Here is a 17,644-nt window from a genome sequence, read left to right as displayed (position 1 = left end):
AAAGGAAGAGACTATAATTTCTTCACACCATTTCCCTTCCTGCAATCTCTGAAATGGGATAGAAGCTACTCCTGCTGCTCTTAAGTCCCTTGCCTCTACCCCTACCGTAACTTTTTCTCCCCACCTTTCATGCAGCAACTGTAGCTGTCTTTTCCTGGGTAAATGGCCTGGTCTAGGTATTGATAATCTTAACACTTCCCTATTCTTACTTCACATACCTCTATTGTGTTAGTCCTAAAATTTCCTATCTCAGGGTACTGTAAATCCCCAAGTTCTCAAAGGTGTTCTCTAGAGAACAGGCCTATCCCTCTCTGCAGATTGGCTAGAGATCCCAGAAGTAAATTTCACCCTCTAAACATAGCACTGCAGGTGGTTTCAAAAGTTCTTTCATCAAGCCCACCACTTTCTAGGGAAGAAAGGTGAAATGAATATTCTAAGGTAAATACGGTGGTCCCCCCTTATCCATGACTTTGCTTTCCTTGGGTTCAGTTACCTGTGGTCACCCACAATCTGAAAATATTAAATGAAAAACTCCATAAATAAATAACTTGTAAGTTTTCCATTTTATGCCATTCTGAGTAGCTGATGAAGTCTCATACTGTCCCACTCTATCCTGCCCTGAATGTAAATCATTCCATTGCCTACCATATCCTCGCTATATCAGCTACCTGCCCATTAGTCTAGGAAAAAGCGTCGTATATACAGGATTAACACTGTCTGCAATTTCAATCATCCACTGGGGGTCTTGGGATTTATCCCCTGCAGATAAGGGAGGACTCCTATAGCAGCTGGGAATTGGTCTCCTGTAGACAAGACAGCAGATAAAAATGGGAAAACAAGGCTAGGGAGGGAAATTCTGGGGCACCTTTCCCCTGTCTTGAGCTCCTCCTCACAGAGAGGGAAATCCCAGGGGACCTGCAAAAGCCGCCTCAGCGCTTGCAGAGTTTCCACAGCAGCCCACCCTCCAGGCTGTGCGTGCACCCCCAGCCAGGGCCCCCCAGGCCCAGAGAGCTTGGTGCCTGTGGCTCCCATCTCTGAGGCCTCAGTACTTCCCTGCAGGTCTGCTCTTTTCAGAATAACCTGTCTTCTTTTCTTCCCTTCAGGATCATCTGCCTCCTCTTCTACTATGTACATTTTTTCCTAGCCAGGATCTCCTCGTTCCAGTGTCTCCTGGCTCCTTCCCAGTCTTCTCTCCTGGGGCTGAGACTCATGGATCTTCCCTCCCCTCCACTACCAATGTCCATCCCCTCGACTCTATACCTCTCTGGTTTTGCTGCCTACATAGCTTTAGGTAGACACCTCTCTCTGTTGGAGCAAGAGGCGCTTGGACCAGAGTGACATTAACACCTAAACTTGGGCAACAAAGGTGACCTGTTAAAGATGCCATGATGAGCAGGCTGTGCCATCACCCTGATTCCACAGCAGCTGCGCTGACTGTGCTAACCTTCATCCTGGATCCTAAAGCCCTCTCCTGGCATCAGCCCTTCACTCAGCAGAGCTGGTCCTTGTCATTCTCCTTGCAACACCTGGAGATGGGAAGTGCTGCCAGGCTACTGTCCCATCCTGGCCCCTGTAGCTTTGAGAGACCTAAAAGCGCCAGAGAGCAGAAGTCTGGGAAACTCGAGGGCTTGAATCTTGGTAAATTTCCAGCTTCATGGGAAGGTTGGGACCTTGTGGCTTTAACAAGCCCTGAGGAGTAACTCTCTAGCCCCTTCTTCCATGTGGCTGAGCCCTTCGCACATGCAGACCTCTTTCTCCCACAGAGTCAGGCTCCTCCATCCCTTGGAAGTGAGAACTGTATCATGTGATGAAGAGTGGTATTATAGCTCAAACCTGGTCTGAGTCCAGAAACTAGCCCTAAACATTTCATGGCTTCTCAGGAAGCTTTATAAACAAGAGCAACTGGTCTGACTCACAAGCTCCCTGCTTTCCCACCTTCTCACCTGAAGTTAGGTTAGATGAGTGGGTCAGCACCTCTCCTACCTCCCTGGTAGACTGACCGGTGGTGTTAAGCATTTGGGCATTTTTAAGATGTTTCTACCAGATCCTGAAGGGTAAGAGAATTCTTTTCGATTTGTTCCTTGTTAGTCAGAAGTCAGGGATGAGGGTGGCAGGTTACCAAGGCCTCAGATCAAGACCACTGTCAGAAAACGCGTGGCCTTCATTGCCTCTGTCCCTGAGGACTCGGACCCTGATGATCAGAGACAGTTTGTGCAGGGCTAGACCTGCAGCTGGTGAGCGCCACTGCCTCTCCCAGCCAGCCCCTCCTCCTTGGGCCCATCTAGCTTCTGTGAGCTCTTGACTGACTTGTACCAGCAATGCCAGGATCCCAGCGCACGAATGCTGCTAGAGGCCTTCTCTAAGAGCCTGGCCACTGGGCTCCTGAGCACCACTTTTAGAGGCCTTTTCCACTCCCACCCAAGGAAAGGATATTTTAGAGAATAACCCAGAATAGGGTGAGCCCAGCAATTTCGTAGTCTAGGAGCCTTTTCCCCATGGCCACTTGTGTATGGGCTACTACACTGCCTCTGTTTAAACACATAAGTTGTTTTCCTGGAAAATCTGCAAGAATAGGTAATCAATTTAATTGGCTTAGAGTTCCTGAGCCTCAAAACTCAGTAATATATACTTTGCCTACTATCTTAAATTGCGTGCTTTATTTTTTTTAAGAGTATAGGTCAAAGCAGTGAATAAGCTGTCACTCTCTGTCAGGAGTCATGAGTGGGAAAACCCCCTTTAAATTTTAGATAGTTTTGGACACCAGCACACCTAAAATGCCCATTATAGGCTAACAGGGAAGGGAAGACTAGATTCAAGACTAGATTCTGGCTGGGTATTTAGACTCCAAGGCAAACTGTTCCTTAAATGAAGTGTGATGTGCAATTAACGTTTTTTCCCCCCTTCTCCTTACCATTGTTTTGTGTGTGAGGGATTCTCTCTGGCTTCCCATCTCCCGTTCCCTTTCCCCAGCGCTTTCCATCTCCTCCCCTAACCCTCTTGGACCCTCCCTTCCTCTTTTCTCACTTCTCTCTGACTGTGGAGCAAAGCTGTCTCACTTTCTGATTCTTTGCAGATCGACGTAATTAACACATTCCAGACGGGAGCCTCTTTTAAGGGAGTCCTAAAGCGCCAGACCATGGGTCAACATCTTGATGTAAAACATGTTCCTAGCTCATCCTATGTAACAGTTGCACCAGTCAAATCTCCCCCCACCACTTCTGTTGCTGCTGCTGTTTCATCTCCTACTCTGGGCAGTGAGTGATAGTCTATTATGATGCATGATTTGCTAAAATGACCACAAGAGAGCACGTGGCATTCACTTTAACCAGTCGTGGTTACTTTTCCTTTTGGTTTTCCCCTTTGATCTTTGAGTTAAGGGAAAAAAAAAGTGGGGCAAAATCCCCACTCCAAAACTAGGCCGTGTGCCCTTAATTTTATTATTTTTTTAATGTTGAAAAGCTATTAAACCGTAACCATTTTAAAGACAGTAATCTTGTTTTCTGATTGTTCCCCTGCATTGCCTGTTCCTTCCTTGAGTTTTGTTTGTTTGTTGCTTTGTTTGAATATGTTGTTCCTTTCCTCTCCTTCTGCTCCTTTGAGTGTCAACTCTATCTCCTAAGGTTAGGTATAAGGTTAAGCCAAATGAAGACTCGGGAACTCTCTTCATCTGGGGGCAAATTTGAGATCTCCTGAAAAAAGGCATGAAAGGAGCTATTATCCCCCTTTTTTTTTTTTCAACCAGTAGATCTGTCATAATTGAGTCAATGTTGAGTTTGGCCAATAGTGTCATTTTGGCCACCACTCTACTCTTAGCTGGCAGTATTGGCATAAAAGTGGTAGCTGAATGTGAAGAAAAGACGTTCAGTTCAAATGCACAGGTCTAAGCATCCCCGTTGTTTTACTTTTCAGGGATCTTAAGCCAAACTCTGGTTTAAGAATCTATTCATTCACCTCTCATAGGCGAAATATATAAAAAGATCAAAATAACTTATTTTTCACCTGTTAAAACAATTTTTTTTTCTTTTAGGAATTTCTGAAGAGCAACCTTTTTTTTTCCTCCTTTCCTCTAATTTGATTGTTTTACTTATAACCAACACTTCATATTTTATTTTGGTTGTAAAGTTTTAGGACCTCTTTCTCAGTCATCCTGTCAACCAGAATGCCATCAAGGCTCACCCTAAGATCTGGTAGATACAGGTAGATTATTGGATTATTGCTAATGCTTATGCCTTCCTATTCCTGATCTTTTTACCTTCCCCAAGTGGGACCCAGAGAGGAAGTAGAAGACTCTTTGCTGATAGTACTGTTGAGGTATCGGGTGGGGAAGGAGTCTCTGTAGTAAGCATACTGTGGGCTTCAGATAGCTGAGTGTTCAGTCTGTCTCTTCCTCCCCACTCCTGGACACCACCACTCCTACCCTGAGGTCGGGGTAAAGAGAAAACAGTTGCTTCATCTGTGGTTCACTTGACTGTGAGTGTGTAGGATGATCAGACCTAGATTATCCATTGTCTTTCTAGCCAGCCCTGAGTGTTCTTATGTGAGGTGTGAGGGGCAGGGGGAGAGGAGGTTTATGTAGATGCATATTCTTTAGCCCCAGAGGCAGCCAAGAACTAGTCTTACCCTACCAATATGTAAGGCTCTCTTGCTCTAGTCCTCCCGTATTCCTCTTGTGTCCTGTTTTCTTCTAGTTTTACCATGTCCTTCTAATTAGTTTCTGATCTTTTTTAAATCCTGCCTCTCTGTTGGGAAGGGTTAGTGTCAACTGTCCTGGTGATTTGAAGGTGGGAGGACACTAAGCAGAAGGCAGTGACCATTGGGCTCATGTAGAGCTGCTGGTAGAGGATACGGTGCAAACCCTCAAAGGAAGAAAATCAGGAGAGTCAGGCCATACCTGCTCTTTCTCCAGCTGTGCCTTCTTACTGGAGGGCCTAGAAGTTATAGTCATGCATTGTAAAACCCATGTCCATTCCAGATTTCCAAACGAATTCAATTATTTGTCTAACCTTCAGTAGACAGATCTCTTAATATTTCCCTCTCCGCATGCTAAGTTGCTTCAGTCATGTCTGACTCTTTGTGACCCCGGTGGTCTATCGCCCGCTAGGTTCCTCTGTCCATAGGATTCTCCAGGCAAGAAGACTGGAGTGGGTTGCCATGCCCTCCTCCAGGGGATCCTCCCGACCTAGGAATCGCATCTGTGTCTCTTATATCTCCTGCATTGGCAGGCAGGTTCTTTACCACTACCACTAGCTGGGAAGCCCAAGATTTCCCTCTCTAGTAAGGCCCTAATTCCTTCTCTTCCCTTAATTTCTGCAAAGGAAAACTGCAGAATACCAGCTGGAGAAAAGGAGTCTTCATCTTCCCATGCATTGAACTCCAGAGAGTGACCCTTAGCACTCATGCCTAATCTAAGGTCCAGCCTGGTTCGGGCCTCCAAGCCATGAGAAAGAGTTGCTCTTCAATCAGCCACTTTCACCTGTAGGATAAGTGCTGCAGAAGAGACATTTCCCCTAGACTCTGAGTGACGGTGATTGGGGAAGGAAAGGTTGATTGGCCAAGTGGAGAGGGCCTGAAGTTTGCACAGCCCCACCTCTATCTGTGTCTTTACCTCTCACACACTGCTCGGGCACCGGGCACTGTGCGTCAGGAAGGGAGGATGCCACCGCCTGGGGTGGCCTGGTGATGAGGTAGCTGTGTGGTGGGCATCCATGCGTGTCATAGAGTCTCTGAGGTCAGCGCTGGGATTGAGGGGCTTTCTGGCACAACCCACACCCTCTGCCCACCACCCTCCTCTCTGCCTGCCAGGCCACCAGATGGTGCTTCCTAGCTCTCTGACTCCTCTTCTCGAGCTTCCCTTACAGGTGGCTGCTTTCTCTTTAGAGTCCAGAGCCCTGTTATCTAGCTGGAGGACTGTTCCTTGCTCCCCTAAAGAAGAAACTGTCCCTATCTTTTCCATCCCCCCCATCCCCACATCACCTTCATCTCCCTTATTGTTTGCCTGTAACAGTGACTCATCACCCCAACAGGTGAGAGGAAAAGCCAGCAAACAGGGCTCCAGAACCTCATTGCAACCCCTGTTTTTAAACATCTGTTTTCTAGATTGGACTTCACATATAATTGTTTTAACAAAGTATTCAGTTGCTTCAAAAAAAAAAAAAGCAAATAGAAGCAGGAAGTTTGAAAATCACTGATACTGAAGATGATCAGCTCATGGTATAAAGGTACCTGTTACCTGTAGCACCTGTTAGAAATGTGGAGATCAGAAGAGTGAGTGAAAAGTATGGGCTGTGCTAGCACTCCTTTTAGGAGGTAGTATGGCTTTGAGCCCATCTCCTGACTAGGGCATTGGATTTGGTCTCGCTTAATCCAAGTTGCTCTGCTGTAAGATTTGATATAGATCCATTATAACTTGGGACTTCCTGAAAACCAGATGTAACCTGTATTCCGTCTGATCTTACCAAAAGGATGGAAGAGTAGATCCTAACTTTGTGTGGAGCATGTGAATGTGCACCCAGGTTCCTCGGTTCTTCTTAGCTGAAGCGCTGAGCTGATTTCACCGGGTGACAGCATCCTCTGCCTTCTGAGCTCTGAGTGCCCTCTGTCCTGGGGGTCTGCCAGTGAATTGTGGAGGGAGGCAAGATAAAGAAAGCCTTAGCCGGCAGAGACGCAACCTCAGTGAGCCTTCTTTGTACATTACTTTTGAAGGTTCTGTACAGTGATAGGAAGCATTGAGACAAGCTATACAGTTTATTTGCCTGTCTCTCTGTGTGCTCTGCTGGACCCATATTCTGCAGGAAAACATTCTTTGCTTAAAGAGCAGCTTGACGGAAGAGGTGCCCCACCCCAGCCCCCATCACTTCTCTTCCCTCTCCTACCGCAACAGTTCCTCCTGCATTATTTCCATTTCTTTTCTGATGAAAGAACTTCGGGATAAGTCTAGGATCAGCCACCTCCCAGGAACTAAAACTGTCCTACGACCACTTTCTTTTCCCCTGTCTCTCCAACCTCTCAGGATCCCACCTTGTCCCCTACTCCAGTTCTACCAACCCAAGTTCTAAAGCATACCTCAGAGAGGTTTCCAGTTCGGAAAAACAGCTGCCAGAAGAGCTGGTGCCTATGGATAGACTGAATGCTGGGCAGAGGGATCAATGACTGTCAAGTGTTTCTTCTTCTCTTCTAAACTGAACCCCTTCCTTTGCTGTGCAGTAGAACAAAGACTGTGACACTCACAGGCAGTGTATTCCCCTTCGCCCGAACTGCAGGGGGTTTCCTTTCCTCCACCCTCTTGTCCATCCCATCAGAAAAGCCTCCTGAACTGAGTGGTTTCTGTTCCGACCCCACGCTTTCCCTCCCCTCCCTAAGATCATGTTCCTCTTCGTAATTTACAAACAGCTGGAGAGAGCTTTATGACTCGGCACAGCTGCTGTGTGTCAGCGTCATGGCCACACGTGTCCAGCCTCGTCTGAACTGAGAGAGCAGCGCTCTGTCAGCCTCAGGGGGGGCAACTTTGATGCCTGTATTTATCCACCTCTTCAAGGGGAGGGACTGAAGGAGTGGGGCTCTGCTTTGTTTGGGGGAAGAGGACATGGTGGAGATTGTGGGATATAAACACATGCATGTTTCCTGACTGAAAGAGCAATTATTCAATTGGAGAGTGTAAGAATTTTGATTTCTTGCATGCCGCTAACACAGCTGCACAGTGTTGACTGCCTTGCCGCACAGTATTCATGGTCGCTTATCACCCAACGTGTATTGTGTGCAAATTGATATGTGTTTGGCTTATTGAGGGTTTTCAACAGATAACTAAACTTCACTGTGTAATCTTCCATTCCACACTCACAAAATATTTGGCCCCAACACAGAAATCCACATGTCTGGATCATCTTTTAATTTTGACTATTAAATTGCACCTAGTTCCAATGTCCTTGCCTTCCATCCAAAAGAACTAATGAATCTTTTTATTTCGTATGTAAGAATAGATTGTTTGGGAATGCTAACTTTTCTTTGGGTTTCCTACTTTTTTTATGCAGCTTTGAAATATTCTAGTTGTTTGTCATTATTCACTCTCCCCACCCCACCTCAGTGCTTGAAATGTAAGTCACGTGATGTTCTAGTGTTCCATGACCCTTTCTCATATGTTTGGTTTTGGTTTTTGAGCAGTAGTGTTTGATAGTTTGGGGTTTGTTTCTATCATCAAACCACCCAGTTCCCTGTTCTTCTGACCAGTTCTCACCGCTGCATTTTCTCACCCTCCTTTTCCTTCTCCTGGTATAGATCAAAGTGGTCAAAGCGTTCCATAGTTCCCTCCACGAAAGCATTCAGAAACCCAAGAACCAAAACTCCATCCACAACTTCATGACCCACCCTGAATTCACCATAGATGAGGAGGGGCCACGAACACCACTCCTGGATGAGCAAGAAGAGGAAATTTTTGAAAAGGTGTCTAAGCCTGGGACTAGGATGTCCTCCCCGGATGGTGAGGTCACTCCACAAACCAACAGAAACAATAGTTCGGTGGATTGCTGCCAAGTACAAATTGTTGCTTCCCACTCAGACAGCCCTCTACATAGCCTGGAGACGTCAGTTTGAACTTCATTCTCTGATTCCCTTTCCTGCCTTCCCTATCTCCCTTTTCATCTGTCCCATCAGTAAGGTGATAATGGGAGTTCTCACTGTCATGTCAGCTGCTCCCAAGTATGTGTGAACCTGCACCTGACCATGAAGAGGCGAGAGCACAGACCTACAAGGATTTTAACTGAAACTTGAGTTGGGGTTTGTAGCAGGACCCAGTTAAGCCCCAGGCAAGTGATGAGTGGTGGATCTATTCCTTGGATGTGTCAGTAGTCATTTTGAAAGAAATGATGAAAATCGTCTTGGCGTCTACCCCACCTGCAGTTCTCCCCAATATTCATACCTATGTCACCAGTCTCCTTACTTCTGGATTTTTACCCTATGAGTCTATGCTGTTGATGAGCTCAGTTCAAAATTCAGAGCTACAAACATCATCAAATGAAATGTGTTGAGGTAAGAATGGAAGGTACAGAATCAGCCTATAGAGTGATTGTTTTAAAACAATTTTTCCATTTTGAAATCTTATACCTAAAGCCCTTAACCTCTTTCTGCCCTTCCAATGAAACCTCCCCACAATCTCTTGGTCTTTTGTGACCATTGTCTTCCTTACCTTCACTCTTTTTTTTTTAAGTTTGATGATTAAGAAAATGGAAAGAATATGGGTGAGTTGAGTCAACTTTGACCTTTCTCCCTTCTGGCCCCAGTGGAACTCTTGATTTATTTCTAGAGACAGATACGTTTCTTTGCTAACGATCCTTTGGAAGCAATTGAGAGCAAGTAATACTATATGCCTGTTGTTGCCAGTTTATCTACTTCTAAACTGCCATCTTGTCAGGTATGTGTGGTTTCTAAGTGCCAGGAAGATTAGCCTTGACCATGAAGCTTACATATATTTGGTTTGTAGTTTTTACCTGAAGCCTGAGCTTTCTCCTGTTCCTAAAATGGTGGCAAAGGAATGAATTAAGACTGGCCCTGCCTCCTAACTAGACTTGGATATTAAGGAACAGAAGTTGGCAGATCTAGGACAAGACAGACCATCGAAGCCAACTATGAGTCCTCCTCGGGGTAACCACTACTGCTTTCAAAGCCATCTGCTAAGGCTCTTCTCGGGTAGGGCCTGATTGTTGGGGCAGTGAGGATTGAGAAGCTGTGAGAGAGGCCAAAGTGCCCTTGCAGCAGGATCTGAGAAAACCTTCCTCAGAGAAGCCGGAAACCTGGAGCTCAGGTGACTGGGGTCAGCTTGGACATTGCCTTCAGTTTTCTAATTCTACTCTGCTGTGTCCCTTAACATATCTAATCGCTGAAATGGCCCCAGCCTTTCCCAGATACTCTGATTTTGAAAATATATGGCTCCAGTGACACTTTACTGACTTAAAGGAGCAAGAGACCCCCTAGAGGCTCCCCCCTCCCTCCCTCCCACCCCCTGCACCCTGCTCAAGCCCCTTCTAGAATGCTCAGTGCTGCTCAGTTAAGCCCTGTGCCTTCTCTCCCTGGACACTGCCCAAAGCGTCCCCTTCCCCACCTGGCTCTCAGGAGCCAGGGAACTGGCTAGGAGATTTTTTTAAGTGTTCCTTAATGGGACGGGGTGGAGCCGCATTTGCAGTTGCTCCATTTCTCTCCCTGCTGTGCCGATATAAGCTCTTCTGTGCAGGAGTCAGCTCATGTCTGCCGATTCCCGTCTCCATTGGATAAGTGAAGCCTCTACCCTCTTTCTCAAGTGAGAAGGGCCTTGAGGCGGCCGAGGACTGCTGCATTTCCATTTGGGTGTCCGATGACTTGACCTGTCCTCTCCAGCCTTTTCTTGTGGCTCCCTCCTCCCTCCCTCTCTCAGGAGCTGCCCTAGGAAGGAAAAATAAAGAAATAGTACCCCCTGCACATTCCCATTAGTACATCAGCCCCCAAATCTGATTTTGGTTCTGTAAAAGTTACATGTTTCAGTGATCTTTTTTTTCTCTGTCTTCAGTACTAATGGGGGGGGGTGGATAGCTCACCCGAGGTGTTCGGTGTTCACATATATATTTATTAAGTAATTGGAAGATTTAATTCTATCGAGTCTTTTATTACCTCAGATCAGTTTTTAAAACAAACTTTGGAGGCTATTTTATCATTCCTGCTCCCGAAAGACTCTCATGGTGCCTGACAAGTTTACTCTTGAGGGCTTGTGTCTACTTGTTTAAGGTCAGTGGGATTTTTTTGTGTGTATTCTAGTTTCTGTAGTAAGAGAGAAAATATAGAAATATTATGCAAACAATATATAGTTTTCTTTAGATCATAAACTGATATTTTTTGAGTCAGCCATATGTATTTTGTTTAAAGGATTTAAAATAAAGTGCTGTCATGTAATCCTGTGGAAGGGGGCACATAACCCAACTGTTAGACATGACAGGTGACTTACAGTGTATTTGCAATTGGTTTTAAAACCAATGCACCATACTACCTTTCTCCAAACAGCCATCTTATGCTTAGGGGGAAGAATTTTGTTGGATTCTAGAACTTTTTAATATAAATTTTGCTGATATGGAATTGAGCAAGTTTAAGTGTTTATGTGCATATATTTTTTATATGGTTTTTTTTTTTCCTATTCAGTTTCAGTGATCCAACTGGCAGTGAATAAATATGACAAAAGTTAATAAAGCTTTCCCCAAAAAACGGTGCTTTGGATTTGAAGAGAGTCTGATGGGGAAAAGGGGGAAACATTATCCTAGATTCCTCTCTTGATAAAACTAGAAAAATGGGCAGTAGATTACCAATGGGAAGGAAGGCATCCAGGAAGAAGGAACAGCTGGCAGGAAATAAGTGTGCATCCCCATGGAAATGGGTATCAGGAACTAGTGATCAGGATCAGAGACCTTGGGTAGATTTATATTTCTTGAAGAACAGCTAGCAGAGTGGTACCCAAGACACTGGGCTGCACGAGTACTCTGATTTAGGGTTTGAATTTTTTATGGTTCTTTCACCTCCTGTTGCCCCTGGAGTTTTCCATTAGTGATTTTTTTGTGCAAGGATTTGATTTGAGACTTCTCCCCCTCCCCTAGAAAAGTTTCATGCAATATATTAGATGGGAGATAATAGTTCTACATGGAAAAATAAAGGCTGGTTCTAGCCCTAGGTGACAATCTTGACTAGATCCTTCCCATAGGTGTCCTCTGCTTCTAAAATGACTCTCCATCTCTAAGTGTGGTAGAGAGACCAAGAAATCCCACAGGCACTTCTGAGTTCTTCAGGGTTTGCATTTCTTCTTCCCTTGAGCTTCAGAGGGGAGAGTCCGCACAGTTAAATCTGAGTGATTACCTCATTGCCAAAACCCAGGGGCATGGCAAGCTCACATGTGTCCTGAAACCGCTAAACTCATCACTTCTCTTTCCTGTCTTCCCTGCCTAGTGATTGAAGCAGCCTGTGATGCCATCCCAAAGTGCACACTTCCTCTTCCTCCCTCTGCATAGCTGGGACCCCCTCACTGCAGTGGTGGGGGTGGGACCCTTTGTAAATGCCTGCTCTTCTTCAGCCTTTACGGGCTCTTCCTCAGAACAGACCAGACATCCTTCTGTTTAGCTCAGTCAGTGCTGTCCTTACCTTCCCAGCCTGCTGTTAGACCTGCTGTCCCCCCTTCCTCCTGATTAGGAGAGGTGGGGGAAGCTGAGCTCCCCATGACTGAGTTGGCCTTTGGTTTGTGTTTTCTCCCTGTATGTATATATGCCATATGTGAGTATGCCATATATATGTGCCAACAAACCTATCTACATTGTTTCAAATCAGCACACAGATAGGAATTTTGAGTTTCTTTTTTTTTTTCCCCCAGTAACTAGTATAACAGGCACTGGTATTTTGTATAAAATAAAAAAAAAAAACAGAAGATTGATTATCGTGATCTGCATGACATACACAAACAGTGATATCAAAGCAATGTGTACCCAGTGTGTGTTGCTATAATCTACAGTTCAGCTAATCAGTACACCCAATCTGTATTTTCATTTTAATATTATTTAAGCTCTCTGTACAATGTTTTGCATGTATTTATATGGTTCTTAGGGAAAAAATGCTATAAGTGGCAATTCTGAAATTCAAATATATTGTTCCATTGAGACAGGAGGAATGGAAGGGGAGTTTTAAAAGAAGGAAAAAAGATCTTTTTTTTTGGAACCAGTGAAGCTGTTGCTGATGAGCAGAAACCAAACTATTGTGCACTGAGAATAAAAATCCATGCCCACTTGTGACTGTGCTAGCCTCTGTATGTATCCACTTCTGGGTAAGGTCACTGGTTGGTGAAATTGAGAAGGGCTCTGCCACGGCCACGTTGAGAGCCTATCTGTACAAACCCAGGACTCAGCCTATTACTGGATCCTGAAGTGTTTCTGTGCCAACACTTCCCTTTGGTGATTCACAGCCCTGGTTGCCAGTTTCATTCCCTTAGGAAACGAGCTTTGCTCTGCCAACCTTGGTTAGAATCTGCAATCAGAGAACTGTGAAGCTGGGGCTTTTGATAAAGGATGAATCTGGAAGGATGAAAAAGAGTCAGGTTTGGCAGTTCTTTCTTTCTTTGTTTTAATTTTTAACAAAATGCCTATCAGGAAAATTAGTTTCCCTTATGTTAGCAGCTGGACTTCCCTCGGAGCTCAGTTGGTAAAGAATCTGCCTGCAACACAGGAGACCCAGGTTTGATCCCTGGATAGGAAAGATCCCCTAGAGGAGGAAATGGCAACCCATTCCAGTATTCTTGCCTGGAGAATCCCATGGACAGAGGAGCCTGGCGGGCTGCAGTCCATGGGGTCACAAGAGTCGGACATGACTTAGCAACCAAACCACCACATATTAGCAGCTATTCCCTACCTTCCGGAGTTCTTCAGTCCCCACCTTCCCAAAGGTTTTTGTGGGGGTTGTTGTTGGTTTTAGCTGTTCCATTCACTGAGTCTCTAGCATGACTAATGTTAGGCCTTAGTTTCAGGTCAAAACAACTTCCTGGCAGGTCATTTAGGTTCTGAGCTTTCATATCTCAGAATTCAGAACTCCTCCCAGCAATTCTCATCCAGACACATCTACTCCTTTAAAATAGCAAGTAAGAAAAGGATTTGTTGGCTCCCCAAGGTATTTTAGGAAAAGTATGATGTTGAAGAATAGCCCAGCTCTCCTGGCTGTTTGAACAGGTCGATTCTGAAGAAGGAGCCAGCCATGGTTGATAGTCTTCTGTAATGAGAAGTCTTACCCACCTTTCCTGCCTGTCCCAGGTTGCTCTCCATGGGTATGGCCACACTGCCCACCTAGTTTCTTTCAAACATGCTGGGGAGAAAATAACTAATAACCAACCAAACAGGGTCTGGGACTTATTTGAAAACAGAAATCATTCACAAAACAGGACTAAAGTCTTTTTCTTTCCTTTGTAGTTTCCATCCCAAATACCCTTACTTAAAAGGGATGCAAAATACACACACACACACACACACACATACACACAACTCAAGTCCTTTCTAAAGTTTGGCCCAATGTTTCCTCCCTTACTCGTACCTTGTCTTTGTTGGGCCCTAGATCTGTGCATCTGCCACATCAAACAGGATCTCAAGGAGCCGTACCTCCCAACCCCAGTGTGTGGTGAGGCATGAAGCAGAGCTTCAGAGCAGCTTTCTGGCAGAGACCAGTGTTTCCTAAGACATTGGTTTAATGGGATATATAGCCAGCTCAGCTCCTTGCTGCTGCTGCTGCTAAATCGCTTCAGTCATGTCCGACTCTGTGCAACCCCACAGACGGCAGCCCACCAGGCTCCCCCGTCCCTGGGATTCTCCAGGCAAGAACACTGGAGTGGGTTGCCATTTCCTTCTCCAATGCATGAAAGTGAAAAGTGAAAGTGAAGTCACTCAGTCATGTCCGACTCTTAGCGACCCCATGGACTGCAGCCTACCAGGCTCCTCCGTCCATGGGATTTTCCAGGCAAGAGTACTGGAGTGGGGTGCCACTGCCTTCTCCAGCTCAGCTCCTTAGGCTTGAGTTAACACATGGGGAAAAAAATGTTCTTTTCTTCCATCTTTTCCTACCCCTATTTCTTAAAAAAAAAAAAAAAAAGCAGTGTCTTTGCCTTCCATCTTTAATAATGGTTTGTGAGTCTCCCATTTCTCAACTACTGTATCCTCTCCCTATGGCCACTGGGTTTGTTTGAAACTCTCCACCAGGACTGACTGATCCCACCTTCAGCCCCACACCCCCACCCACCCCCCGTCCCACCCAAGTGTATACACATAACCAGACAACTCCCTAACTTATTCTGGGCAAATCCAAGGATGATTCACTAGGTACCAGTAAGCTGGTTACCAACCCTTGACCTGAGTCTGTTAGGGCATGGCCTCCATGCCACTGCAAGCAGGATAAAAATGGTATGTCCTTTACCAGCAGATTTTGAAACCTGTTATAAATAAAACGTGCACCTGTTACTATCTGTGTAACATCATTAACATCCAGTTGTCCCCCCAGATGAACCTGAGCTATGAGAAGTAACAGTCAACTAGATTCATAGACCAGGATACTTTTAGCTTTGCCTTTTAGGCAGTGATTTCTGGGTTCTGGGCTTGCCCATATCTTGATGGAACGAATCATAAATCTTCTCTGAAATCTATTTCAAAGCACACCTCCCAGTTCTCAGAAGATACAGTACTTGAACTGAGCAGCCAGTGCCATCACACTCAGAGCTGGCTACAGCATCTCTGCTCAGGCCTGGCCCCTGGATTCACGCCTGGGCACCACGTGGTTTCTCTGATGTCCCCTGGACTAATGGCCCTGGAGATCATCCTCTAAACAGCACAATTGATTTAAGTTAGGTTTCTTGTTTAACTCCAGATCTCCATATTTTGGCCTTTTTTAAAGCAAATACAGGGGATTTCCTGGAAGTCCCCTGGAGAAAGAAATGGCAACCCACTCCAATATTCTTGCCTGGAGAATACCATGGATAGGAGCCTGGTGGGCTACAGTCCATGGAGTCACAAAGAGTTGGACACAAATGAGCAACTTTCACTGGAAGTCCAGCAGTTAGGACTCTGCTTTCACTGCTAACGGTGCAGGTTCAATCCCTGGTTAGGGAACTAAGATCTCGCAAGCTGCACAACATGGCCAAAAAATAACAATAATAAAATTTTAAAGCAAATATATATGAAAATTTAAAAGAGGATGTGAAGGTGGGGAGAGAGGGCTGGAAATTACTGATTGCCTTCAGACGTGGTTACCCAAACTCTTCATTTGAGTTAAGCATTTCCGCATCTTTCCCATTAATCCCTTGAACTGAAACTGCTGCCGATCAGGTAGGAGAGAAAAGCAGTTTGAATGTTTTTCTGCTCACCCTATGGTGGAGGAGCTTAAACAGAGTAATTATATGGAGTAAAATCCTGATATAAACTCTGCTTCTTGACTGGCTTGATTTTCCATCTCTACAAGGAAAAAGTGTAACTACATCAATGATTTTCAAGCTACATTTTAAAGACCTGAAAGGGATTCCTTAGTGATGATTCAGAGCCCACGGGTATTCAACAAAAGTAGCACTTTTTTTATATATATAAATATTTGACTTCTGGGTCAGCTGTAGCTTTAAAAAAATGACTTAAAAGCCTTATGAACTAGCCATCTCTAAGGGCCCCCAGCTCTGAAATGCTGAGATTCTAGTGAACAAATCAAATAGTCAGTGCTGAAATGATCCAAACGTGGGTGACTGTCACAACAAGTTGTGTGAATAAATGCACAAGCCAGCCTAAGTGGGATCCTGTCTTTATTGTCTCCTACTATAGTTATTAATGTAACATAAATAATATAGAGTAAAACTTTGTGATTATAGATCCTTCTGCTGAGATTGTTATCTGGCTGTTCTGTGTCAGAATTTGCTGGGAAAGAGCGGTAGTTTGGGAATCCAGAGACCTAATCCAATGGAATGGCATGAAATTAGAGAAGCAAGAGAGCTCGTTTGAGCTTTGGTAGAAAGAGCCAGCCAGGGAATTAGAAAGCCTGTGTTATAATCCCAATCCTGGGACGCCCCTGGTAGTCCAGTGGCTAAGGCTCTGAACTTCCCAACGCAGGCAGCCGGGTTTGTCCCTGATCAGGGAACTAGATCTCACATTCTGCAACTAAGAATTCCCATGTCACAATGAAGACCTGGCACAGCTAAATAAATAAATAATTTTTTCTTAACCGATCAACAACGCTGCTGCTAATTTGCTGTGACCTAAGGGTCTAATGCTGGGAAGGATTGGGGGCAGGAGGAGAAGGGGACGACAGAGGATGAGATGGTTGGATGGCATCACTGACTCGATGGACATGGGTTTGGGTAAACTCTGGGAGTTGGTGATGGACAGGGAGGCCTGGCGTGCTGCGATTCATGGGGTCGCAAAAGAGTCGGACCTGACTGAGCGACTGAACTGAACTGAAGGGTTTCTCCAGTTTGGACACACTTTCCATGCTTGCTCTGGTATCTAAAATTGCTATTAATAATCATAAGAGAATGTCTAGATGGCATTCCTCCATTGCTTTATCGCCTCTGGAATGCAGCAGTGTGTGTGCATTGAGCACTACTGCATACTGGAGAATAATTATGCATACTGCATAATTGGAGAAGGAAATGGCAATCCACTCCAGTGTTCTTGCCTGGAGAATCCCAGGGACCGCGGACCCTGGTGGGCTGCCGTCTATGGGGTCGCACAGAGTCGGACACGACTGAAGCGACTTAGCAGCAGCAGCATACTGGTACCTGCAGGCTTCACCCCTGCAACAAAGACAAATTGTTCCCCAGCCCTTACAGTACAAGAAATCAATTTCTTTTCTAAATCAAGTCAACCCTAGCACCAAAATAGCTAGCACTGGCCAAATCTGTGAGAGGTGTCAGCTAGTCTTTCTTTACGGTCTCATCCCCTCCACTTGGATATTGGTCCACTCCTTCATTCATCAAGTATTTATTATGCCAGGCACCAATGTATGCAATAGCGAACAATAGTGAACAAAACAAAGACTGACACTTTTAAATTTAGTCTTGTGGAGAGAGACAAAACAAACAAATACAGAGCATGTCGAATGGTGGCAAGGACCAAGGAGAACAGTAAAGTGGTGTGAGAAAAAC

General features: G+C 45.2%; 1 protein-coding gene and 1 long non-coding RNA gene across 7 annotated transcripts in view; one reads left to right on the top strand and one right to left on the bottom strand.

Annotated features, from left to right (window-relative positions):
* Positions 1–3,244, bottom strand: part of LOC145507716 (uncharacterized) — a 29,209-nt gene extending 25,965 nt beyond the window's left edge. Inside the window, exon 1 of the long non-coding RNA XR_014055050.1 lies at positions 2,912–3,244. This is a non-coding gene — a long non-coding RNA (uncharacterized LOC145507716). The remainder of the gene's footprint in view (positions 1–2,911) is intronic.
* ATP2B4 (ATPase plasma membrane Ca2+ transporting 4) overlaps positions 1–12,779 on the top strand; it is a 106,613-nt gene extending 93,834 nt beyond the window's left edge. For 2 of the 6 annotated variants that reach the window (XM_081495033.1, XM_081495032.1), the window contains 2 exons: positions 3,074–3,254; positions 8,272–12,779. In XM_081495033.1, coding sequence (XP_081351159.1) covers positions 3,074–3,254; positions 8,272–8,297 — 207 coding nt within the window. In that variant the 3' untranslated portion in view covers positions 8,298–12,779. The remainder of the gene's footprint in view (positions 1–3,073; positions 3,255–8,271) is intronic. The other 4 variants (XM_081495034.1, XM_081495031.1, XR_014055047.1 and 1 more) reach the window with 3 other exon arrangements.
* The last annotated feature ends 4,865 nt before the right edge of the window (positions 12,780–17,644 follow it).

The sequence above is a fragment of the Giraffa tippelskirchi genome, chromosome 5 (genome assembly GCF_054371585.1).
Source record: "Giraffa tippelskirchi isolate mGirTip1 chromosome 5, T2T-mGirTip1v1.2.pri, whole genome shotgun sequence".
Classification (NCBI taxonomy): Eukaryota; Metazoa; Chordata; class Mammalia; order Artiodactyla; family Giraffidae; genus Giraffa; species Giraffa tippelskirchi.
Note: the sequence above shows the minus strand (reverse complement) of the source record. Positions and strands in the feature narration are given on the sequence as shown.